We start from the raw sequence: 25,294 nt of genomic DNA, 5'->3' as shown, positions 1-25,294 counted from the left end.
GAGTTCATCATGAGGCTACTGATGGTGTTGGAACCATAGCAGGAGTGAGCCCCCTGGAGAACGTTTCTGGGAAGGGGTACAGCGAACGGTGTGCACAGCAAGCTGAATTCCAGTACTTTTCCTCCCCTCGTGACAAAGTCCGTGCAATTGCTCGGAGACTTCAGTCTCTTATTCGTTTCTAATTGGTCCCTCCCATGTGCCTCTGAAAGTCTCCTTCATGTGCGGCGCTCGCTGCCGCAATAGTTGGTGGCTTTGCAACCAAAGTCAGGCATGGGAACTCAGTGCCACAAGCAGCCCACCCCTTCCCCACTGGGAGCCCTGTCACTTCACACAGTCTGGCAGCTGGGCTGAGAACACTTCCTTTCCCCCTCCAGTTGCTAGGGAAAAGCCCAGGTGTCGGGGTGGTACCTCTCCCTGCTGTGGAGTGTCATTCACACACTTGTAGTGACTGTGGGTCCATGGGAGTTCTGGCTTTGACTTCAGTGGAGAACACTCCGTCTCAGGCTGTTTTGGCAGGAAGCTGGGACTAGGGCACGTGTGACGTCCCTGCATGTACAGCTATCTGGACAGCACCTGCTGAAACTAGAGGAAAATCCTGGGTAGCTGCAAAGGAGTTTTCACAAAGGAGTCAAAATTTCCCTACAGGAGGGGGATTTTTCCTCTGTATTTTTGGATGACCCTAATGTTGTGAGAGGCTGTCCTAGAGAAACAGTGTGTAGTATAAATGTCAGATTAATTCCTTAGAACTGTTCTTTTTGTAATGAATCCCCATGGTGCAGTCAGCCTTCTCCAATCACTTTGCTCTCTAGTCCTGTGGAAATATCTACAAAGGATTAGCTCAGACTGGAGCCTGGGGATGCTTTGATGAATTCAATCGCATTTCAGTAGAAGTTTTATCAGTGATTGCTGTGCAGGTAGGAAGTTTTCTCCAGTATGTAAATTACTGTGATGTTGTGGTAAATACTCATCTGTCCTGATCCTGACAATTTCCCTATCTACTTAAGCCATTCAACAAATGCAAGGTGTTATGGGATACTTAGCAGAAGTGAATAGAATTCTAATACAGCTATAGGCCAATTTAGGCTATGTAACGGGTCTAATATTTGTGCTTAATGCATATGTATAAAAATAATAGGGCTGTCAAGCGATGAAAAAAATTAAGCACGCCATTGAACACCCTGTTAAACAATAACAGAATACCATTTATTTAAATATTTGTGGCTGTTTTCTACATTTTCAAATATATTGATTTAATTTACAACACAGAATACAAAGAGTACAGTGCTCACTTTATATTTATTTTTGATTACAAGTATTTGCACTGTAAAAAACAAAATAGTATTTTTCAATTCACCTCATACAAGTACTGTAGTGCAATCTCCCTATCTGAAAGTTGAACTTACAAATGTAGAATTATGTCCAAAAAAATGACTGCATTCAAAAATAAAACAATGTCAAACTTTAGAGCCTACAAGTCCACTCAGTCCTACTTCAGCCAATCACTCGGACAAACAAGTCTGGTTACAATTTGCAGGAGATACTGCTGCCTGCTTCTTGTTTACAGTGTCACCTGAAAGTGAGAACAGGCGTTCGCATGGCACTGTTGTAGCTGGCATCGCAAGAGATTTATGTGCCAGATGCGCTAAAGATTCATATGTCCCTTCATGCTTCAGCCACCATTCCAGGGGACGTGCCTCCATGCTGATGTTGGGTTCTGCTCAATAATGACCCAAAGCAGAGCTGACTGATGCATGTTCATTTTCATCATCGAGTCGATACCACCAGCAGAAGGTTGATTTTCTTTTTTGGTGGTTCAGGTTCTGTAGTTTTCGCATCTAAGTGTTGATCTTTTAAGACTTCAGAAAGCATGCTCCACACCTCGTCCCTCTCAGATTTTGGGTCGAGTACTGTAGCTATTTTTAGAAATCTCACATTGGTACCTTTTTTGTGTTTTGTCAAATCTGCTGCATAAGTGTTCTTAAAATGAACAACATGTGTTGGGTCATCATCTGAGACTGCTACAACGTGAACTATATGGCAGAATGCAGGTAAAACAGAAGAGAAGACATACAATTCTCCCCCAAGGAGTTCAGTCACAAATTTAATTAACACATTATTTTTTTAATGAGCATCACCAGCATGGAAGCATGTCCTTTGGAATGGTGGCCAAAGCATGAAGGGGTGTACGAATGTTTAGCATATCTGGCACGTAAATACCTTGCAATGGCAGCTACGAAAGTGCCATGCGAACGCCTGTTCTCACTTTCAGGTGACATTGTAAATAAGAAGCGGGCAATATTATTTCCCGTAAATGTAAACAAACTTGTTTGTCTTAGCAATTGGCTGAACAAGAAGAAGGACTGAGTGGACTTGCAGGCTCTAAAGGTTTACATTGTTTTGGTTTTGAGTGAAGTTATGTAACCAAAAAAAAATCTACATTTGTAAGTTACGCTTTCATGATAAAGAAATTGCACTTCAGTACTTGTATGAGGTGAACTGAAAAATACCATTTCTCTTTATCATTTTTACAATGCAAATATTTGTAATAAAAAATATAAAGTGAGCGCTGTACACTTTGTATTCTGTTGTAATAGAAATCAATATATTAGAAAACGTAGAAAAACATCCAAAATATTTAATACATTTCAATTGGTATTCTATTGTTTAACAGTCTGATTAATCGCAATTAATTTTTTTAATCATGATTAATTTTTTTGAGTTAACTACATGAGTTAACTGCGATTAATCGACAGCCCTAATATATATATTGTGACAAAGTTCCTCCTCTGCCTTGAGAAAAGGAGTACTTGTGGCACCTTAGAGACTAACCAATTTATTTAAGCATAAGCTTTCGTGAGCTACAGCTCACTTCATCGGATGCATACTGTGGAAACTGCAGAAGACATTATATACACAGAGACCATGAAACAATACCTCCTCCCACCCCACTCTCCTGCTGGTAATAGCTTATCCAAAGTGATCACTCTCCTTACAATGTGTATGAAAATCAAGGTGGGCCATTTCCAGCACAAATCCAGGTTTTCTCATCCCCCCAAATGGCCCACCTTGATTTTCATACACATTGTAAGGAGAGTGGTCACTTTGGATAAGCTATTACCAGCAGGAGAGGGAGTTTGTGTGTGTAGTTTTTGGAAAAAGTGGGGGGGGGGTGAGAAAACCTGGATTTGTGCTGGAAATGGCCCACCTTGATTATCATACACATTGTAAAGAGAGTGGTCACTTTGGATGGGCTATTACCAGCAGGAGAGTGAGTTTTTGTGTGGGGGGGCAGAGGGTGAGAAAACCTGGATTTGTGCTGGAAATGGCCCAACTTGATTATCATACACATTGTAAGGAGAGTGGTCACTTTTGGATGGGCTATCACCAGCAGGAGAGTGGGGTGGGAGGAGGTATTGTTTCATGGTCTCTGTGTATATAATGTCTTCTGCAGTTTCCACAGTATGCATCCGATGAAGTGAGCTGTAGCTCAGGAAAGTTTATGCTCAAATAAATTGGTTAGTCTCTAAGGTCCCGCAAGTCCTCCTTTTCTTTTTGCAAATACAGACTAACACGGCTGCTACTCTGAAACCTGTCCTCTGCCTTGGTGGGTCCTGCGCTTGTTGGCAGATTTGCTCACCTCAGAGGTTCACGGCAGCCCTCAGCTTGGCCACTTTTGCTAGTGGCTCAAACCTGCCATTCACTCAGCTAACCCCATCACTGGCCAGCGTGGGGAAAGGATGAGAAACCCATCCACTTCCCGGATCCCAATAGGATCGCTCTTCTGTAGCCATCTGGCCCGACCCTGTCATACACACACACACACACTTTTCTATGAGTCTGTGCCTACTGCAGTCGTGACGTGTGACTTAACCTCAAGACAGCATATCCGAGCTTTAATCTCACTAGCTCGGGCTGTAGGACAGTGAAGCTGTGACAGTGAGAGCGTCAGCACAGGCTGCACAATCCCACCTGGAAGCCTGGGTAAGTGCTACAGGGCTAGCCACCCTGGAGCTTGTGCTGCTCCTGCTTCACTGCTCTGGGACCGGAGAGAGGCTCTGGTGTGTCGGCTCGAGCTGCAGTCACACCCGGTCAGTGAGTGCAGCACAGATGTGCCCTGAGAACCGGAGAAACCACGTAACATCGCACCTAAGCAACTCCATTTCCTTTATCCGTATTCTCATAGTCTTTTATTTTCATGTCAGCTAAAGGGGGGAGCTGAATAAACCTCAGGCTGGTTCCAGCCTGTGATGGGGTGGAAGAAGGGAGGAGAATATTCAAGCTAGTCTGGTCCACGGCTATGGGAAGGTATGGACTCCAGTCTGGTTGGGGCCCAGTATAGGAGATGCACCATCATTTGAATTGTTCCAGTGTACTCCCTGAGAGATCAGTTCCATCCCCCAACTCAGGCTGAGTAGCACCTTGCTACACAAAATCAATGGGATAGCACAGGGAGGGCCAGATTCTGAGTCCCACCCTCAGAATAAGGAGCAGTTACTCACCCAAATAGACCTATTGAAGTCAGTGGGATTCCTTGGGAGTAATTCCTAGTGAATGTGAGTACAGGAAGTCACAGTCTAGCTCAGAGTAAGGGTGACTGCATTCAGCCTGCAAGCACCCAATAAGCTCTTCCGTTAGTACTTAAAGGGGTTCTAGAGTGCACTGGGCAGTGCTTCTTGGTTGTTTAAGATGCAAACTGTAATTCATTACATTGTTGGTACTGAATCTTCCTCTTATTTGTGTAGGTAAAATGTGTGCAAGATGCAATTCGTGCCAAAAAGAAAACATTTAATTTCCTTGGAGAGATAATAGGTCTTATACCAACAGTTGGAATATTCATTACAATGAACCCCGGCTATGCAGGCCGGACTGAATTGCCTGAAAATCTAAAGGCTTTATTCAGGTATTTGTGTGCGGATGACTATCGTCAGAACCTGGTTGTTAATTGACAGTATGCTGATTATATACTCTGATTTGCCACCTTGCTGTACCAAGGGCTCTTTTGCTTTTATTAGAGGGAGAGAGACTGTGTGGGGTGTGTGTGTGTGTGTGCGCACACAATGTATACAATATAATGAAGGCTCTATACTGAAAATCCAGGCACGCAAAATTCCATCATCCTGTAGTTCAGCTCTGCATATGTATATCAGAGAAGGGGACGCAGCGAATGCATGTGTGCAAAGTCTAATTTTCTCAAAGGTTGACATGGAACTTTGTTCGCCTTGTTTCCTTTAGACCCTGCGCTATGGTTGTCCCCGATTTTGAGCTTATCTGTGAAATTATGCTTGTTGCAGAAGGTTTTCTTGATGCCAGACTTCTTGCTAGAAAGTTTATTACTCTTTATACACTATGCAAAGAGCTACTTTCGAAGCAGGTAATTTAATATTAGTCCACAGTTCTTTGAGCAGGAAGAGTTTATCTATTTTAAAATCTGACATAGATATATTTTTAAAAATCACAAGTTATTAGTCGCAACTTGGCCTGTATTTTTCCAAACATTTTAAGCTACATTGTGGAAAATTCCACTCAGACACTGATGTGACTTCTGACAGACAGCCTGCCTGCGGCATGGATGGTCAGCAGGAAAATAAAGAGATGCAGCACAGTATGTACTAGTAGAATAAAGCCCATACAGACGATTGCATCCTCACATTGGTCATGTCAGTTGCCTTAAAAGCTAATGGAAATCTGCTTCCAGGGAGGCAAAACACACTACCCAGCTGAAGGTTGCTAGGGTTTCTTTCATTCCTTTGTTGAATGGAGTTTCCCCTGCAAATACACACACTTAATGGCATTTCTTCTGGGTGCTGTGGAGACTTTCTGGAGTTTGGGTTTTTTGGGAGGGTGTTGTGGTTTTTCTGTGTTTTTTTTTTTTTAATTTAAAACCATTTTATTTCACCCAAATGCAATGTAAGGCTTTGCTCACTGTTTGCCAGGATCATTATGACTGGGGCTTGAGAGCTATTAAGTCTGTGCTGGTGGTAGCAGGCTCCTTGAAGAGAGGCGACCCTGGCCGTGCGGAGGATCAAGTCCTAATGAGAGCTTTACGAGACTTCAACATCCCCAAGATTGTGACGGATGACTTGCCGGTGTTCATGGGACTAATTGGAGACCTTTTCCCAGCACTGGATGTACCGAGAAAACGGGATCTGAACTTTGAAAAGGTGACTGCACAGACACGGGCCTTGCTGACCTTGGCCATTAAGATTATTGGTGGGAGGCGGCTCTTGGGTCTCCTATTTTTTACTGTCATAGGGCAACAGCCGCCTGGCATGCCCCCCTGCAGCAGGTTGCAGAACAACATACCTGTCTGCCTCAGTTTCCCCTTCAGAGTCCCCAAAAATAGCCCTTAAAGACTTTCCAATTATATATAGTCCTTACAGGGTTAATTTATTACACATGTCCCATGTACATAAATCATAACAAAAGTCCCACACCCATAATCCAGAATTCCCCAGCCCAGTCCAAACAGTATATGTAACCCACCACGTCCCGCGGTGTCTCCCCATGCCTCACTCCCAGCCTTCTGCCCTCTCTGGGTCTCCAGCTTCAGCTCTTGAGCCATCTCCCTCTGCTGCTCTCAGCCTTCGGCCCTCTCCAGTCCTCTCTGGCTCACTAAGGCCAGCGGGCTAGCCCTTCCACTGGCTTCCTAGCCCTCTGCCATTTTCAGCCTTATGGCACTTGCTCTCTAGAACAGGATAGTGAGCAAACTTGCCCCTGTGCTGGCCTCCTAGACAGCTCCTCCATCTTCCCAGGGAGGGCCTTCAGTCTCTCTCTCTCCCAGGCAGCTGTCACCGGCCCCTTTCCGCACTGACTCTCCCCTCCTGTGCCCAGGCTGTCCCCCATTTATATGGCTCAGGTACCTTCTTTTAAACCCAGTTGCAGTGAGCTGGTGAGTCACAGGCCTTGCTCTCTCTCAAAGGGCCAATGTCACTCTGTGATATCCCCCCTTTAACTTGCACCTCACCACCCTCAAAGGCTTTGTGTCATGGAGACCCTGGCCAAGAAGAGCTTGAAGTGACTCTTTCAAGTTCTTTACTGAGGGCCAGACAGAAGGGATAATCTCTGAACGACGTGTGGCGTGTCTGACTCCCGCACAGAGTATGCTGCTTGTGCGGTGCTCCCTCAGCCCACCGTTCTGGAGAGCAGGGATTGTCTCAAAACCGGAACGGAGACCCCTTGTGCAGTACAGATCCCTGGCTGGCCTTAGCGGAGTAGTGGGTAGTGCCTAAGAGCCAACCAAGAGTGGGGCCTCTTGTATTCATTTAGATGGAATCAGTGGGCCCAAATAGTCAAAAGTGTTCACCTGACCCTATCGCTGTCCAGCATTACAGAGGGTTTGGTACGCAGACCACAGCCAGCTCAGCACCATGGTAAACAGGCCACTGAACGTTCGTAGCCTTTTATTTTAGATACAGAAAAGAAGGGGGCGGGGAAGACTAAAGCATTTGAAATGTCAAGGATTAACTAAGGCTTTCATTTTAACAACACCCCTTTTTCCCTCTCCCTCTAGCTACAGAGAGTCTTTAGAAAGAACCCTCTCCCCTTGTTTGACAGCAATAACCGTCCTTTTTTGGGAAGAGGGGAAGAGTTAGCTGAGATGGGCTGGAGCTGCTGTTCTTGCTGAAGTCTGACCCCATTTCCTAGAAGACAAACACACACAAGATGGGGAAGTAATGAACAGCAAGGGAGAAAATGCAGCATCTGTCTCTGGTGTTGATTCCCACTTGCAGCCTCACTGCTGGAAAAACACATGGATGGCACATGCTCTTATCAGCCACTCTGACACACTGAGTGAACTTGAACTAACATTGGGCTAGTTAGGGCACTGCCTTTAGCTGCCTCTTTCTGGTCACAGGCTGACAAAAGTGTTGCAAAATATAGTCTTGGCCAGCTAAGCAGAAGGCAAAAGGAGAGGGACAGAGAAGGGAAGAAATAACTTGGGGAAGGGAAAAGTCACATGGGGAGTGGGGAGCAGTGGCTGGGGTGGGGGCAGGACAAAGTCTCATATCCCAGGTGGTGGTTGTGATTCAGCCAGAGCCGGGGGAGGAGGGGCGTATCTGGGTCCCTCTCTTGGCCCAGGCTAGTCAGGACATCTCTCAGAATTAGGACGACAGACAAAATGGTGTCCTGCTGGATCCCAGAAGATGGTGGGGCTGGCAGCCATGGTGGGGAAGGTCATTCCTTTCCTTCTTTCAGCCAACATTGTGGTGGCCAGCTTGTCCCCCAAAGACTCCCCCAAAAGGGAGCTATGAGTGGAATAGCCTGTCCTTCCATTGTTGTCCATCAATTAGGCCCAATCTCTGACACACCAATTTTGGTTCACTGATTTCCAGTCACACCCTTCTCTTGTTCACCAGGCATGCTCTTAACACAATCCTCGAATAATAGTAGGAGGCCTTTTGGTTTGGATTAGTTCAGTCTGTCTGTCTGTCTCCCTTTTCCCAACAGTGTGTGTTGTCAGTTACTGTGGCATGGTTTGAACGGTCACTCATATTTTCCACAGCTGAGCTCACAAGTAGCAAAGTGGGAGAATTGAAGCACACTGCCAATCAGCAAAGGGCAGAGCAAGCCCTGTCGAAAGTTCTCTGGGTGTCCAATGGTCCCTGCTTTGGCTGCTTCTGCAGCTGCTCCAACCAGCTGGAGTCTCTTGCTGGTTCTTCTCAAGGACATGGTAGCTGCAGTCTGTGTAGTGACTCTGTGTTCTGTGCAGTGGCTCCAGACAAGCTCTCACATCTCTTCTGAACTTCACAGATTATTAAGCAGTCCATACTCGAGCTCAAGCTGCAGGCAGAAGAGAGCTTTGTGCTGAAGGTGGTGCAGCTGGAGGAGCTGCTCCAAGTGAGACACTCGGTGTTTGTCATTGGCAATGCAGGCAGTGGCAAGTCCCAGGTACGGGGCGGTGGGGGGGCAGACTAAATGGACAGAGATTTCTTGCAGCAGCATTTTCCAAACTCTTGGAGCTAGTGAGCCCTTCTGCAATTAAAATACATTCCCTAGTTTCCACACTCCTCCCCCCTCAGATGTCTAATGCTGACCATGAGCAGGCAAAGCCTTGGAACTACGAGCAAGCCTAATTATGACATTTCAAAAAGCAAAGTGTAATGGTGAAGGAAGTGCCACTTCGACACAGCCTCCTCCTTCCCTGTGGGCGCCAGGTCTGTGCTGCTGGTAGAAGTAGTGGGAGCCATGATCACAACCACATGGCCAGTGCATTACACCTGGGCAGGAAATTCATGTTCCTCCCGTGGCACCTGGGGATCCAAACCAACTACGTCAATCGGAGTCTTTCCACTGATTTCACTGGGTTTTGAATGAGGCCTTTAAAGAGGAAAGTACATGCCTGGCCTGTTAGCAGGGGAGGCTAAAAGTGAAGGGGTGTCGGCAAGGGGAGATTGCTGATCATTCAGGAAACTGCATTTCAGTTCTTCATTAAAAGAGTGGAGCTGGCATTTTCACTTCTGAGAGCCAGTTCGTTCCAGAGTGAAGAGAGTGCAATGTGCTCTAGGGTGGGAGATTGCTTGCTCTGAAGGAAACATCGATGATCTTGTTCAGCAGTAGGTCCAGCTGCTGCTGTTCACTGGCTTTCAGCCATTTGGAGGGGCATGAAGTGATTCCAGTGTCGTGGCTCAGACATCTTCAGTGTTTTCAGGGCCTCCATTTATGACATAGGGCCAAAGGCTAAAAGATAAGGGGAAAGACTACCATTCTCTTCTGCGGCTTTCATTGCTTCGTCCCAAAAGACCATGTCAGAGAATGTAGATGCCTTCTTTTGAGAACCTCCATCCTGTATGAGCACATCCATCTTACCCTGCAGGTACTGAAATCCCTGAATAAGACTTACCAAACCATGAAAAAAAGGCCTGTTGCTGTGGACCTTGACCCTAAAGCTGTAACCTGTGATGAGCTATTTGGAGTTATTCATCCAGCTACTAGAGAATGGAAAGATGGTAAGAAACCAACCGTCTTCCAATCAATGAGCCCTAATAGTGTGTAAGTAGCTGCATTTACTGTAAATTATACTGAATGAAAATGGTGGCATTTAAAAAACCTCAGCAAGCAGTTCATTCATAACAATACATAAACCTTCTGTTAAAAATGACTGTAGAAATGGGCAGATCTTTTCTTTGGCTTCTCCACAGAATTAGAGGGGAAATTTTTTAGCAAGGCTGGCAGGTTTATTGAGGAAATATTGTGGCTGCTTCTTGACCAACTCCTTCTGAGCAATTTAGTTTAAATGAAGAAACCAAGTACTAGAAAGAAAACCAAGCAAAGACACTGTTTGTGTTGGGCAGGTCTGTTTTCTACAACGATGCGAGACCTGGCTAATATCACTCACCTTGGTCCCAAATGGATCATTCTCGATGGAGATATAGATCCCATGTGGATTGAATCTCTGAATACTGTCATGGATGATAATAAGGTCAGTACTGAGATGCTGTTGGAGTTAAAAATCAGAGAACTTCACTTGAGGATTAATTTAAATTAACCAGCTCATGTGTATTTCTGCTCCTGCGGAACGAAGTGTTTTTTTCTGTCTGGTTGCCTTCCTCTTAGGTGCTCACCTTAGCGAGCAATGAGCGAATCCCACTAAATCCCACCATGAGACTCCTCTTTGAGATCAGTCACCTGAGGACAGCAACGCCAGCAACAGTATCCAGGGCTGGAATTCTCTATATCAACCCTGCAGATCTGGGCTGGAACCCGTGAGTTTTGTTTCACATTCCCCTCTTTGAAGTGTGAATGCCATGCATTTCAAAGTGTCGTACGTTTTTCCATAGCACAGCAGGAAAAGGCTTATTACTGTTATATTTACTTATTGCCATATGTTGAAATGTGAAATATGTCCATTATTTTGTAGTGTGGTAAGCAGCTGGATTGAGAAGCGAAATGTACAGTCTGAAAAAGCCAACTTAATGATTCTGTTTGATAAATACCTGCCTACATGTCTAGATAAACTGAGGTTTGGGTTCAAGAAGATTACCCCAGTCCCTGAAATTACTATCATACAAACCATACTGTATCTACTAGAATGTCTCCTGACTCCAACTAACACGCCTCCAGACTCCTCAAAAGAGCTATACGAACTGTACTTTGTCTTTGTGTGTTTCTGGGCATTTGGAGGAGCAATGTTTCAAGACCAGGTTAGTGACAGCTTGTAATATAAGGCCAGTTCAACTTGAATGGTAACAAAATTCTCTTTTTAGATCTCTTTGATTGAACAGGCTGAAGTGTTGACCCCAGAGTTAATGCCACTCAATCTCCTGTTTTATTTTTTCATTTTATTTGGTTCTGAAATATCTCATGCTTAGTCTAAGCCTAATGTACAATTTGTCTGGAAAATGTTGAGGAAATGAAATGAGATTTCTGGGGTTTGTGACTGGGGGGGAAAAAAAGCAGTTTGTATTTTTAAATGATTTTTGATTTCTGAGTCACAGAAAATAAAAACAAAGGGAAATTAGTTCATAGTTACAATGAAATGGGGGTTCTTTCACCTTCTGCTGAAGCATCTGGTTCTAGCCACTATTAAAGACTGAGAGGACACTGACCTAGATGGACCGTGGCTCTGATCCAGTTTGGCAGTTCCTATGTTCTGAACACAAGAGCAGCGTTGGTTGCCATAGTGTTTATGGGGAATCCATTCCGAGATCTGTGCCAGTCTTTTACAGCAGCTAGGTCACATGAGTCCATTCCAAGCTTTGGTTCTGACTGGCGGGAGTTCCCTTAGCTACAAAGAGTGGGGTGTGTTTGCGGCAGGATGGACCCAGTAGCCTGGGGACTCTCTCACTTTAAACGGTGTCTGAGATTTACCTGTATTCAGTTTCTTAATGTATTAGGCTTAGACTTGCGTGTTTTGTTTTATTTTGCTTGGTAACTTACTTTGTTCTGTCTGTTATTACTTGGAAATACTTAAATCCTACTTTTTATACTTAATAAAATCACTTTTGTTTATTAATTAACCCAGAGTAAGTGATTAATACCTGGGGGAGCAAACAGCTGTGCATATCTCTCTATCAGTGTTACAGAGGGTGGACAATCTATGAGTTTACTCTGTATAAGCTTTATACAAAGTAAAACGGATTTATTTGGGGTTTGGATCCCATTTGGAGCTGGGTGTCTGGGTGCTGGAGACAGAAATACCTGCTGAGCTGTTTTCAGTTAAGTCTGCAGCTTTGGGTTCATGGACCAGACCTGGGTCTGTGTTGCAGCAGGGTGGCGTGTCTGGCTCAACAAGGCAGGGTTCTGGAGTCCCAAGCTGGCAGGGAAAATGGGCTCAGAGATAATTCCAGTACATCAGGTGACAGTCCTAAGGGGGTCTCTGTGACTGAACCCATCACATGCACAAACTTAATTTTAAGCCCATGCATGTTCTCGCTGAAGTCAGTAGTTAAAGCTAAGCACATGTCTATGTGTTTGTGGGTTCAGGGCCACAGATGCTTAAAAGGGTAACACAGCCAGTGGCTTAGCTGCTGCTAGATCAGAATCACAAACTTTATAGCAAGAGCCCAAGTAGCAACATTTTTGGTGTTTTCCCCGTGGTGTTTCACTGCTTTGTTAATGCAAACATTGAGAATTTGATCAGAAAACAATGTAATAGAAAGTGCTTAGGTCTCTCCTGGAAAGGATACTTCCTGGGAATTCCCTAGGGAGGGAGATCCTTTGAGCACACAGCTCACATTTGCTCTCTCAGGCTTCCCGTGTAACCATCTTCATCCAAAGACTGCATAGAGACTGCTGTGTGTAGCAGGGGTGGCAGCTTGGGCTGAAAGGGGCCGGAGGACCCCTCCATGCAACAGAAACACTAGTACCAGGCCGGCTCCGGGCCGGAGGGCTGAGCACAGAGCTGGGTGTCCGAAGACATGGATTCTGTCCCAGAATCTGCCCGTTGTTTGCTCCGTGACCTTGGGCAAGTAACAATCGATGCCTATGCTTGATGACCCTGTGAATGCAATGGGGATAATCGTATTTACACTGGTCTGTAAAGCACTTTGAGATCTAGAGGTGAACATAGTAAGTGTCAGTAAATCTACATGTGCATGTTTCAATGTCTAAGCCCAAATCCAAGGGAGTCTTTGGGAACTGTGACAGGCTCTTTGGCAAATACACAAGGGGAACGATAGAAATGTCCAGCTGGAAGGGACCTCAGGAGGTCATCTAGTCCAGCCTCTCACCAAGTCAACCTAGACATCCCTGAGAGCACAGGCGCCAGCTTTCCTTGGAGCCGGTGAGTGCTCGTGCCCCCCAACTCCACCCCCTCCCCACCCCTATTGGACCCCTCCCCAAATCCCCCCCCGGCCCCGCCTCTTCCCCGAGCGTGCTGCGTTCCTCCTCCTCCACCCCTCCCTCCCAGCGCTTGCCGCACGAAACAGGAGTTTCGCGGCGCGGGGAGGGAGAGGGGAGAAGCAGGATGCGGCAGCGCGGTCAGGGGAGAAGGCAGAGCAGAGGCGGAGGTGCACTGGGGTGGGGAGGCAGATCAGGGAGCTGCCGGTGGGTGCAGAGCACCCACCAATTTTTCCCCATGGGTGCTCCAGCCTCAGAGCACCCACAGAGTTGGCGCCTCTGCCTGACGGGTTTGTCCAACATGTTCTTAAAAACCTCCAGTGAGGGACATTCCACAGCCTCCCTTGGGAGCCTGTTCCAGACCTTAACTACCCTGAGAGTTAGAAAGTGTTTCCTGATAGCTAACCTGAATGGCCCTTGCTGCAACTATGTTGAGTCCTTGTTCTATTCTGGGTGGACATGGCAAACAGTTGATCCCAGTCCTCTGTATAACAATCTTTTAATGAACTTGTTCTGTACAGTATATAGTGCATGATCCTGTTATGAAAGGCCCCAAGATGCTATACTGCAGGAGGGGGAGAAGTTAAGTGTGGTCATACTCTGAAAATGAATCTTGTAAACCAGTTGCCTGGCCTGAGAGCAAGAATTGGCAGGGGAGCAGGATTCAGTCAGCTGGGGAGAATTATTTAATTCCCTCGACTCACTATGCAGCACGAGGACACACTCTGGAGAGCAGGGGGCTGAGGCAGGATCTTGAAGGCCAGGGCTGGAGCTGAGAGGGAGACAGTGTTTTTCATCTTCCCCTTTGGAATTGGCTGAGGGGAGATTACTTTACCCTGGGCTTTGGCTGAGTAAAGATGTTTGTGTCTGGCTCCTGCAGGGGCAGGCATGCTAGACTTTTGTGCTTTACTCTAAAGCACTCCACAAAGCTGTTTCAAAGCCAGCCACCGAAGCATGCAGAATCCGTCTCCGCTCCAAATAGCCTGTGTTGCAAAGCTGCGGGCCAGAGTGACTAACTGAACATGTCCCACAAAGGCATTAGAAACTGTATAATGAGTTTGTTTTTCTCCTCCTCAGCTTGTGGACTATCGTGTAGAGTTCAGTAAATGGTGGGTGAATGAATTTAAAACCATCAAGTTTCCATCTCAAGGGACTATTTTTGACTATTACATAGATCCAGAAAGTAAGAAATTCATGCTTTGGAATGATAAAGTGCCAACATTTGAGCTGGACCCAGACATTCCTTTACAGGTAATTCCCAAAAATGATCCTTGATTCTTTCTTGTTACTTTACTTACTAATTTATTGCCCCCTTCCATGCTGGAGTAAAGGATGTCTTGCCAAATTATGCAAGATCTTGCATACAATATTGCAATAAGGTACAAGAACAGCATGGCATACAAATGGGTTATTTTATTTCCATTACTAAACCTCTGTGGCTATGCAAGTTAAGCCAGGGATGTAGGTAGTTCAGTCTGATATTTAGGATGCAAGATGATGATGTACAGTGCCTGGAAAACGTTGTTTCCCTACGGATAGTGTTGGCTAGGTGCATTGTGGGCGCGGACTGGTTTCCTTAAAGTATCTGGTCTAGTCCACTGCCACAGAAAGGCAGGCTGCTGATCTAAACAGGCCCATACTCTGACTAGACCAGGCAAGTCCTATGGCTATTGTTTATGTCATACACCTCTGAGGTGTCCCTCACTGTGGTGTGTTTTGTGCTCTCAATCCTGTCTTTAAACACCTGTTTCCAGACATGGGGCAGAAAAGCTGGTAGGGAACATATGGGAATTATGAATGCCCAAACAGGAGGGAGCCTTGAGCATCTCCTGCGTGCATATTGGCTCCAGGCTATTAACCCTCAGGAAATGAAAAAAAGTCAGATGGCAATTAGGGGCAAGGCATGCTGCACTTGGCGCACAGAAAGGGTTAATTAACGAATTGAAATAGCGGGAGTGGAGCGTCCCGATTCTGACCCTAGGCACCAGGTAAGTACCTGACCCTGTACGCACAAACCAGCCTTTGCTGTGTCTGAGTCGCACGCTGCAGCTTGCAGTTAAGTCAGTGAGAAGTCTACAGAGCACAGCCCAAATAGATCACAAGCACAGCAACCCTGCCCATGGTTCTGTGAGCACTGGGACAAGAAGCTGAGCATAATGCATGTCCAGCTGGCATGCTGTGGGAGCATAGCGAGATCCAAAAGACTACACATTTTAACAGGCATACTGAGAAGGAAAAACAGCAGCGCCCCGGCTGTATTTGGCCTGGTTAAGACAGTCACTGGCACAAGCATTGCAACTGTTACGTGCTGACTTCTGGGTTTCCTGGAGAGTCAGTATTTATGGGTAAGGTGATGTTCTAGGAGCATGTGTTGCACGTATTCACGGTGCCCGCTGTTAGCAGTCTTGCCTTGGAAATCTGCTCCTTCTGCGGAGGAAGCAGCTCCTCTGCACTGGTTTGCTTTGAGGCTGGAGCAAAAATGGCCATTAACGTCCTATTTCTGGGAGCATTTGCTGCTTGTCCTGGGTTTACCTCGGCCTCAGAAATCTAGGGCCTGATCTGACAGCCCACACTCGTGTGAGCTGCTCTACTGATGTCCCCTGGGCTGCTTCCTGCAAGGTGAAGCCTTAAGTGCTCCAATGCCAATGGCTGTCTTAGATTCTGAGGAAAGCGTTGTTGTAATTGTTTATTGCCTGGATGCAATGTGCAGTGTTAGAAGATGCTCCTGGTTCTTTTGTACGTTTTCACAAACTGTACTCTGGCTTTGTACATGTTGAAAAACCCAAATAAAGGGAGAGAGCCTGTCAGTGCATTCACTGACTGCAGAGCTGTGAGACAAGGGTTGGGTTTTTAGGAAACCTTATTTGAAGCCTGTCCAATTCTGTAACCACAAGCCCCAATTGTAACTGTAGAACCTTTAGAATAATCCAGCTCCTGAGATGTTCACGCTCAAGGATTTCAACATCTCACTTTAAGACAGAATCTATCATCAAACCCAGTTTGGCTAAACTTGATTAAAATAGTTTATTTCATTGATGACTTTTCAACAGGCTTCTGTGGTCCATACGACAGAAACCATCCGAATTCGCTATTTTATGGATTTGCTAGTGGCAAAGAAATGGCCTGTGATGTTAGTGGGGAATGCAGGTACAGGGAAGTCGGTCATGATGGTGGACAAACTGCAGTCTCTGAACACTGATGACTACTTGTTGCAGGCTGTCCCCTTTAACTTCTACACGACCTCAGCCATGCTGCAGGGTAAGGTGCTTAGCCGGAAACAGCCTGAAAACAGGCTCGTCTTACTGGGAAGTGATGACTGCACAAGTCATTGGATTGGTGTTGCTGTCGTCCTGCAGCTATTCTTGAGAAGCCCTTGGAGAAGAAATCCGGGAGAAACTTTGGTCCTCCAGGCACAAAGAAGCTTATTTACTTCATAGATGATATGAATATGCCTGAAGTGGACAAATATGGCACAGTAGCTCCTCATACACTGATCAGGCAGCATATGGACCATGGGCACTGGTAATTGTATAGCTAAACTCTTCAGTTGTTTCATCCATGTGTTGAATTACTCTTGCTCAGATTATGCTGCTGTGGTGATGGGGTCTGTGTGTCTGTCTAAGGAGTGTATCTGGCCCCATCATCAGAGTATCTGAATGCCTGATCATGTTTGGCGTAGTTATCCTCACAAGGTGTGGCAGGGCAGTGCTATTATCCCCATTGTACAGATGGGAATGGAGGCACACAGGGACTGAGGGAGTTGGCCAAGATCACACAGGCAGTCTGTGGCAGAGCATTATAAATACACAAAGAGAATGACCCATAACATAGCAGTTCTGGATCATGAGATCTCTGGAGACCAGGACAGTCCAGAATTGCCAATAGCGAGCCTAGTGTGAGACCTGCTGCTAGAAATGCTGCCCAGTGCATTGGAGCAGTGGGTCCATCTCACTGGCCTTTCCTGCTTTTATTCTTAGGCCAGGTCTATGCTATAAACTGATATCGGTACAACCACATTGCTCAGGGATGTGAAAAATCCAACCCCGAGTGATGCAGTTATAACGACCGAACCCCTGGTGTAGACAATACTACGTTGACGGGAGAGCTTCTCCCATTGGCATCGCTTCCACCTCTCAGAGAGGTGGATTAACTATGCTGACGGAAGAAGCTCTCCCACTGGCCTATAGTGTCTTCACTGAAGTGCTGCAGCAGTGTTTTAAGCATAGACCTGCCCTGAGTTGTAACTATTTTCTGGACAGCAAAAAATGTCTTTTCCGATGCAATAGATGTTATGCTCTGCCAAGAGAGGACACTGTGGGCAGATGATCATCTCCCCTGGATCTTCTCTGCAAAGGCCTCTGGGAGAGATCAGTGTGTGTGAAAGTTGTTTGGAGCAAGGTTCATACTACGGGAGGGACAGCTCCTTTTGTCTTCACAGAATAAAGGCACGTACACGTCCTTCTCTTTCCCCTGTTGTTTAGGTATGACAGAAACAAGCTGACATTAAAGGACGTTCACAACTGTCAGTATGTAGCCTGCATGAATCCAACATCTGGATCCTTTACAATTGACTCCAGACTTCAGGTATGCAATGGAGAAACAATTGGGTTGGGCTTTTGTTAGCTTCGGTCTCAGTGGTAGCCATCCACTTCGCCAGCAGTTTGGCTCTCTTTAGATTTTACCTCCTCTCCCCTTTTATGGGTCCTTTGACACTAATGGAAGTGTCTAGTTTGTGGTGTCTGTGTCTGACATCCACCATCTCACTTGCTGTGGTGGATTCGTTTCCAGGCAATGTGTGGCCTGGCAGGTGGAAACATGGGGGTTCTGACGGAAGTCACACCCTCTCCTGACACGTTTGCTTTTAAATTGCTTTGTTTTAGCGACACTTTTGTGTGTTTGCTGTGAGTTTTCCTGGCCAAGAAGCACTTGTGACCATTTACAGCACCATCCTTGCACAGCACTTAACGATCCATAACATTCCGGTTACCATTCAGAAAATCCTGTCACCACTCATCGCGGGAGTGCTGGGTAAGCAGCAAGGACACGTTAATGTTTAGAAAGGCAGCATTATATAGGGCAGATATTTTTTTCACCAATATCGATTGTACCTGTTGTACCAGTGTTTGTAAAGTGCACACTGTGTCGGAAAGAGATGTCAAATAGCCACCCCATGCAGCTCCTTGAAACTGTACAGGACATTGACTATGCCTCTGCACAGGTGGAAGGGTGAGAATTTCAAAGCACGAGGCATCGCTCCATCTCTGTTCCCACGAAAGCCAATGGAAGTTTTACCATTGACTTAAAGGAAGCAGAGTTGGACCAATGCTGAGCACTTTTGAAAATCCCACACTGAAATGTTTAGAGCGAGAACGCATGTTCGGCCCGCAGCAAGATTTTTCCACCCACCTGTACTGCAGGTCTCTTCTGCATGTACTCATTGACACCAGTGCCTTGGGAGTGGGCAGCAGAGAGCTGCACTGTGGATTGGAGAGGGGACTTTGGCACTGCTTCCTCAGAGTCAGACAGCTTGGGATGTAGCTGAGCCACTGGGCTTGCACCATGCTCGTGGGAGGCAGGTTATGGGGAGGTGTGCAGTGCTGAGCACTGCAGCGCCCTGTGCAGTGGGGAGTGCTGCTCTGTCCAATGGATGGGGTTTGCAGGAGGCAGTCTGGCAGGGTTTGCAGGAGGACTAGGAATCGACAACTCCATGTATCCCATGACCACTGATTGCACATGACAAGTGTCAGTCTCGTTGCTTAACGTGCCTCTAGGAAGAGCTCAGATGCTATGGCGAGGAGGACGGGATAAGAACCTGGATAGACCAGAATGGACCAGGATTCCTCTCTGTGCACCGTACTTATGGGACAACCGCAGGCTGCTGCTTCATGGTCTGGGGAGCAGAAACCCAGCCCCAGCTCATTACAGCATCCAGGTTTTAACCTGGGGCTCTATTGCCCTGTTTCTCTTCCTGTGTGCATATATTTTTAACACTGGGTGTCTAATGTTGCACACACAGATCCCTGTCTATGCCACTTCAAGGGCAGCTTCATGGGCGTCAGTAGGATCTTCGGTTGCTCAGCACCTTGGAAATGAGGCCCCTTATTAGGTGCTTAAATATGTGGATTTAGTGCTCTGTAGAGACCCAAATTTGGGAAAATCTTGTTCATGCTGCTGCTGTATACAATACACTATTTTTACTGGCATCAGAATGAGTAGCTGTAAAACAAAGTTTGTAAAGTAAATGGTCTGTGAAACTATAGACCCCACTCCCATTTTAAATAAACTTACTATACACTGCATGAAACCTGTGAGTGAATCACTAGTATTTCTTTGTATTACACACATTTTTAAAGCTCCCCTGACAGTACTGTGAATGATACAATACTCTTTTGAAAATGATCTGGTTTAATTATAATTCTGTCTAGGTTCTTTAGCACATATACTGGTTTCAAGAAACCTCTTATTGCATTGTTGTTCCATGTTTGTGATGGTTAGGTTCTGTGTTTTTGCAGTGGCTTTAATTCAGGTCAAGTTTCAGCTTCCTCTCCACCTTCCTATTTTGTGTCTCACAACCTGAAGAATAAATTCTTTTTTGGGTGAAGTGGTCCAAGCGTGGTCTCAATGAAAAGATGATTCTGTTTTAAAGTTTCAGCAGAATTGATTCTGTTGTTAAGGGTTTTGAGTGAGTGTGGGAAAAAATCCAGTTCTCTCATCTTTGCATTGAAATTGCGCAGTAAATTTACTGAAAAATAATGAAGCTAAAATTTCAATTTTGGTTTATTTGATAAACTTGAGCCATGTTTGAAGAAAAATAATTCCATACTTTAAAATTTGTACTCTTTTGGTATCCGGCTGCTCTCAGATAGTATGTTTTCCCATAAACAGCCTTACATCAGAAAATTACATCATCGTTTCTGCCTACGGCCATCAAATTTCACTACCTCTTTAACCTCCGGGATCTCTCTAACATATTTCAGGTAGAGTGTATTTTATATTTCAGTTATTTCATTTTAATTTATGTCTGTTTTATCTCTCTCTACCACTTTCACATGTATCATGCCCCTGCTGTCTTTTGCTGTTAGCTGTCTCCAGAGCTGGCTCTTCCATTTTGGGCAGCAATCAAGAAACTAAGACTGACAGATTTGTATGTTTGGCAGGGACTGTTGTTCTCCACTGCTGAATGCCTTAAAACTCCTATTGACCTAGTCCGACTCTGGCTACACGAAGCCGAGAGAGTGTATGGAGATAAACTCGTTGACGAGAAAGATAAAGAAAGCTTTGGAAGAGTTCTAGCAGCCACCTGTAAAAAATACTTTGACGTAAGCCATGTTTTGAAACACTAACAGCTTTTATATTTAAGGGGTGCTGAATCTGTGATGGTGACAGAGCTGGGTTCAGCGATGATGTTTAAATCATTTAACTTTTACCTTTAAGCTGCTTGGAGTGTAAATTAGTAGCAGTTTAGACCTACGTACCGATATATAATTTATGCCTCATACATATTGCCTTTGGAGGTGACCCATAATCTGATCTTCAGGATGGGAATTAGAGTGCATCTCAAACATTTCATAAGGTGCAAGCTGTACAGTTCACGGTAAGCATAGCTACCAGTTAGTAACCGCTCTCTGTGGGTGGGTTCTCATGATAGTTAAAGCCGTACTCTTCCAGAGATTATTTCAATGTGTTTATTCCAAACCTATCTCTTGTCACATGAATTATGAAAATCGACCTTTGCAAATGGGCTTTCAGCACTTGCTGGCCTGTGCATGGATTGTATGTCATTTTCATTTCCAGAACGGCAGGTTTGGGAGGTGCTGCTTAAGACTACCTGGCTGTTGTTTTTCTTGACCACAGTTTATGTCCAGTTCAGGGCTGGAGGGCATGGGAGACAAAGATGAGATGATAGGACATAGCCTCAGGCAGATGGCGGGTTGCGGCCTGGCAAGGAGCTGGAGGTGACAGCCTGGATAGCGATCAAGATGGAGGAATCCTCAGCAGTGCTGGAGAAGAGAGGGAGGGAAGCACTTGGGGTCTCACCATATTCCTGTTGAAACTTGTGGCTGGTTATCCAGGACGATAAGTGGGACTGAGGGGCCAGGAGGAGAGGGAGAGTTGAGAGTTAGTGGCAGAAGTAATGATGGGCTGTGAGAACATATGTGGTCATTCAGCATTGGGGTGAAGGGCCTGATCCTGCAATTGAGTGTGTGCAAGGACACCCCTATGCTCACATAAGAGCCTCATTGACTTCAGTGGGGCTCTGTGCATAGGTGCACCCCAGTGCCTGTGTAGTCTGCTGCAAGATTGAGTCCCTACCCTAGAAACAGGGTATTTCTTAGATGTATATAAACATTATGCTGTGGAGTAAAACTATCCCCTGGCTGAGGGCTCAGGTCTTACATTTTCCCACACCCAGCCCTTGTGCTTGTGAAAGGACTGCAGAGTTTGGGTAGGAAATACAGTCAGTCTGGGGGCACACTAGTGGAAAGTGAGGGCGGCCAGTCCCTGTGGAATACCTTTGTCATCTGTGTTTCTCTCTAGGAACTTGGTGAGAATCTGCTATTTGCGAAGCCCAACATTTACTGTCACTTTGCCCAGGGAATTGGAGAGCCCAAGTACCTCCCTGTGTCAGACTCCAGGTATCTGAACAAGCTGCTGGTGGAAGCCCTGGAGACGTACAATGAGGTCAATGCCGTGATGAATTTGGTGAGAATCAGTGTGAACTAGCAGTAAGAGTGAAATGCTAGGGCAAGAGATTTCTCCTAGCATTTTGGGGTGAAATCTGACTTTTTTACACTTGTGCGCTCTGTTTCATATGCTTTTCATTTGGAAATAGTGGAGTTCACTGCAAGCTCTTATTGTGTTCAGACTAGCAAAAGCCTCTCCTGTCTGCTCTGCTCAGGTGCTGTTTGAAGATGCTGTGTCCCACATTTGCAGAATTAGCCGGATATTAGAGTCTCCCCGAGGGAATGCCTTGTTGGTGGGAGTAGGAGGGAGCGGAAAGCAAAGTCTTTCCCGACTAGCAGCCTATATTAGTGCTCTGGATGTATTTCAGATTACACTGAAGAAAGGATATGGAATTCCTGACCTCAAGGTTAGCACTGGCTTTTCTTCACCCTTTGCTAGGGAAATCCAATCTGCTCACAAAAAGAAGACATGATAAATGGTGCTAAAAGCCTGCTAGGCAAGCACCTCACCTTGATCTGATGGTCAAAAACAGGCTTATAAAGGCTTCATGTTCTATTATCGGGTATTTAGGCTGGCATCCACTCTGGGCAAGGAACTCCCCAGAGCCTCTGGAAGGAATCCCTGCCCTGAGGTGTTTACGTTGGAGGAGACCCACAGACAGAGACTGGGGAAGGGGAACAGCAATTGGGAATTTCTGTACACGTCTGCTCAGGTCACTGTAAGCAGCACAGCAGAGGTGGCTCTTTAAGAGGGATTTAAACACAAACAGGGCAAGGGCCATGCAATGAGCTCACAGGGGCTGGACTGTGCACGGGGAGGGGGGTCACATGGAAAAAGGGATGGCGGGGCTGCAGGAGAAGCTGATCACTGGGCAGATGAGACGAGGAATATTGTAGCATACTAGGGGCAAGAGGTGAGGTCACAATGCTGGTCTCATTCCACTCAGCTGATTTCTGGATTTCACTCAAAGATGCAGCAACATGTTTCAGATGAAAGGCTTGAACTGGTTGCTTTTGGTAGATGCCAGTTAACTAGAGGCATGTGCTGTAAGCTGGAGAACCAGAGAGCATCCATCTCAGTACAGCACAGTGGGGCTGCTCAGGTCTCGGCAGGCAGGCAGGCAGTATTCCTACTCTAGTGTCTGCAATAGCGGTTGCTAAGCTAGAGGCTTTGCTGGGAGGGCAAGTGGGCTTTCGGGGTCAGGAAAGGGAGAATTGGGCCCAAACAGAGTGTGGAGATTGTACCTTTACAGATAAAGGAAAGAACCAGGTAGAAAAAAAGATAAACAAGGAATGTGTTAGCAACCGTAGGGGAAATGTCACTGCACCCTTCTCCCGGCTGTTCTTGCTTCTCTGCCCACTGGATCTGCTTCTGCTAGTGTGTCATTGCTTTGACCTCCAGCACCAAACAAACAAGTGGCAATGTGGAAGAGCAGTGTTGCTGGAACAATGAGCCAGGCCAGCACTCCAGCTTGGGCTGCTCCAGCTTGCACTTGTCTGGGGACTGAAGGCACTTGGCTTGCAGCCTGTCTCCCGCTGGGGCGTCCCACAGGTACATTATCTCCAACATACACCCTTTGGTGGCTCGTTCGTGTGTAGGCACACGCTGCAGTCTAGGGCCCCAGACCCTGTGCACGTGCACAGAGCACTTTGTAGGGCCAGACACATCTCACACTTCCAAGTTACTTTTGGCAATAGACGTACAAGAAACAGGAGTGTTTAACCCACATGCAACAGGGAGTTCTCTACTCTAAGAAGTTGTTTCAGATGTGTTTGTGCAGAGCAAGTATGGCATCTAGTGACCATGGGATTACTCGTGGCTCTGTGTTCTCTGTACACGTGTAACAGTGTAGGATATTAACATGCTTTACCGTGAGTTCTCAAAGCAGCTATGCAGAGGAGATGCTCATCCACCTTCCTCCTGTGTAAGAAAAGCCAGAATTACAGCCAAGTCAAGACTCTGCCTGCCCCCACACTGTCTTCGGACAGAGCAGTTCTGGACTTGTTGAGTTTGACTGTCCTGATCACAAGAAGGGCGTATGTGCCAGCTCTACGTTTGTAGCTGCTGAGTCTCACCATTGCCCCCAGCTGAAGCTGTGGCTTCTTAAGCATGAGAACCTAGCTTTCCCCTGAACAAGAGACTCCTTATTCCCTCCTGGCTCAGTCAATCTTGTCATCTTCTTATGCTAGGAAGAGATGTTCCCACCCTATCCTAGACTAAGGTGCTTACTGTAGGACAACTAATCATTATAATGTGATTAATAAGACAAGTTTCTGGGTGACAGAGGCATAATGGTTTCTGTCTTTTGCACTAGCTGGATCTGGCCTCTCAGTATATCAAAGTGGCTGTGAAGAATACACCCACCGTATTCCTAATGACAGATTCACAGGTTGCTGAGGAGCAATTCCTGGTTTTGATCAATGATCTCTTAGCCTCTGGAGAGATCCCAGGACTTTTTCAAGATGATGAAGTGGAAAATATTATTGGTGCCATGAGGCCACAAGTGAAATCTCTTGGAATGCAAGATACATGGGAAAACTGCTGGAAATTCTTTATAGACAAAGTCAGACGGCAGTTAAAGGTAGGCGTCTGTCTGTTTAGCGTGTACGTGGGCTCCCAGCATTTCTGACTTTGTCTTAACTGCAGATCTTTTTGGAACCAGTGCCCAGGCCTTGCTATCTGCCTGTTTGGGTTATACTGTGATAAGTTGTAGTGAAACCCGCTTTCAAAGTAACCCCGCCCAGCCTCGAAATGTATACGTCCAAGTTCGTGAGCGTGCAATTTCTGCCATCTAAATATTTACACATCTCAGAACTGTGTGTGTAAATAAACTCTGGGCTTGCTCCCACTGGGTGGCTGGCCATCTAGGGATGGACTTCCAAAGAGTTCAGTATCCAGCAGCTCCCCCTCAAGCGCCTACGTGGGAGCTGGTGTTTTAAAGATCTGGTCCCGCAGGTGAGTGCCATAGACCGCCAAGGTGTGGTTTGGGCATGGAGCTGGAGAGGCTGTTTGGGGATAAATTGTTGGTGGGGTGCTGTAGTTTACTACTCTTCACAATGGTAGAGCGCAAAGTCCGAGTTAATGCTTTCATTCACCCTACCAACCTGCCATTTACGTGTTCCTGCCCTGATGCTGTCATGTTCCATTCCCAGGAGCCGATTTTCATTGTCGTGTCCAAATCTGCATCTCTCTATTGCAAGTGGCTGTTATACATGTGGGACCAGGTCTCCCGCTGCACACAGTTCTCGCTCAGTGCAGCAGAGGGGCTGAGTCTCCCCGATTTTCTGCCTCGCTTGGGGAGCCGTGAGTCAGTGGAGGATAGATGGAGATC

General features: G+C 46.2%; 1 protein-coding gene across 1 annotated transcript in view; it reads left to right on the top strand.

The window, feature by feature from the left end:
- DNAH17 (dynein axonemal heavy chain 17) overlaps window positions 1-25,294 on the top strand; it is a 101,256-nt gene that overhangs the window by 44,988 nt on the left and 30,974 nt on the right. The window contains exons 36-54 of the mRNA XM_075119151.1: window positions 810-914; window positions 4,743-4,900; window positions 5,233-5,371; window positions 5,934-6,161; window positions 8,752-8,889; window positions 9,815-9,947; window positions 10,293-10,420; window positions 10,555-10,703; window positions 10,859-11,141; window positions 14,356-14,529; window positions 16,329-16,536; window positions 16,635-16,800; window positions 17,760-17,862; window positions 18,159-18,306; window positions 20,164-20,255; window positions 20,436-20,597; window positions 21,817-21,981; window positions 22,178-22,369; window positions 24,278-24,544. Of these exons, the coding sequence (XP_074975252.1) occupies window positions 810-914; window positions 4,743-4,900; window positions 5,233-5,371; window positions 5,934-6,161; window positions 8,752-8,889; window positions 9,815-9,947; window positions 10,293-10,420; window positions 10,555-10,703; window positions 10,859-11,141; window positions 14,356-14,529; window positions 16,329-16,536; window positions 16,635-16,800; window positions 17,760-17,862; window positions 18,159-18,306; window positions 20,164-20,255; window positions 20,436-20,597; window positions 21,817-21,981; window positions 22,178-22,369; window positions 24,278-24,544 (3,138 nt within the window). The remainder of the gene's footprint in view (window positions 1-809; window positions 915-4,742; window positions 4,901-5,232; window positions 5,372-5,933; window positions 6,162-8,751; window positions 8,890-9,814; window positions 9,948-10,292; window positions 10,421-10,554; window positions 10,704-10,858; window positions 11,142-14,355; window positions 14,530-16,328; window positions 16,537-16,634; window positions 16,801-17,759; window positions 17,863-18,158; window positions 18,307-20,163; window positions 20,256-20,435; window positions 20,598-21,816; window positions 21,982-22,177; window positions 22,370-24,277; window positions 24,545-25,294) is intronic.

Source organism: Caretta caretta, chromosome 14, assembly GCF_965140235.1.
Source record: "Caretta caretta isolate rCarCar2 chromosome 14, rCarCar1.hap1, whole genome shotgun sequence".
NCBI classification, from domain to species: domain Eukaryota; kingdom Metazoa; phylum Chordata; order Testudines; family Cheloniidae; genus Caretta; species Caretta caretta.
The sequence above is the reverse complement of the archived record's forward strand: the minus strand, read 5'-3'. Positions and strand labels throughout refer to the sequence as shown.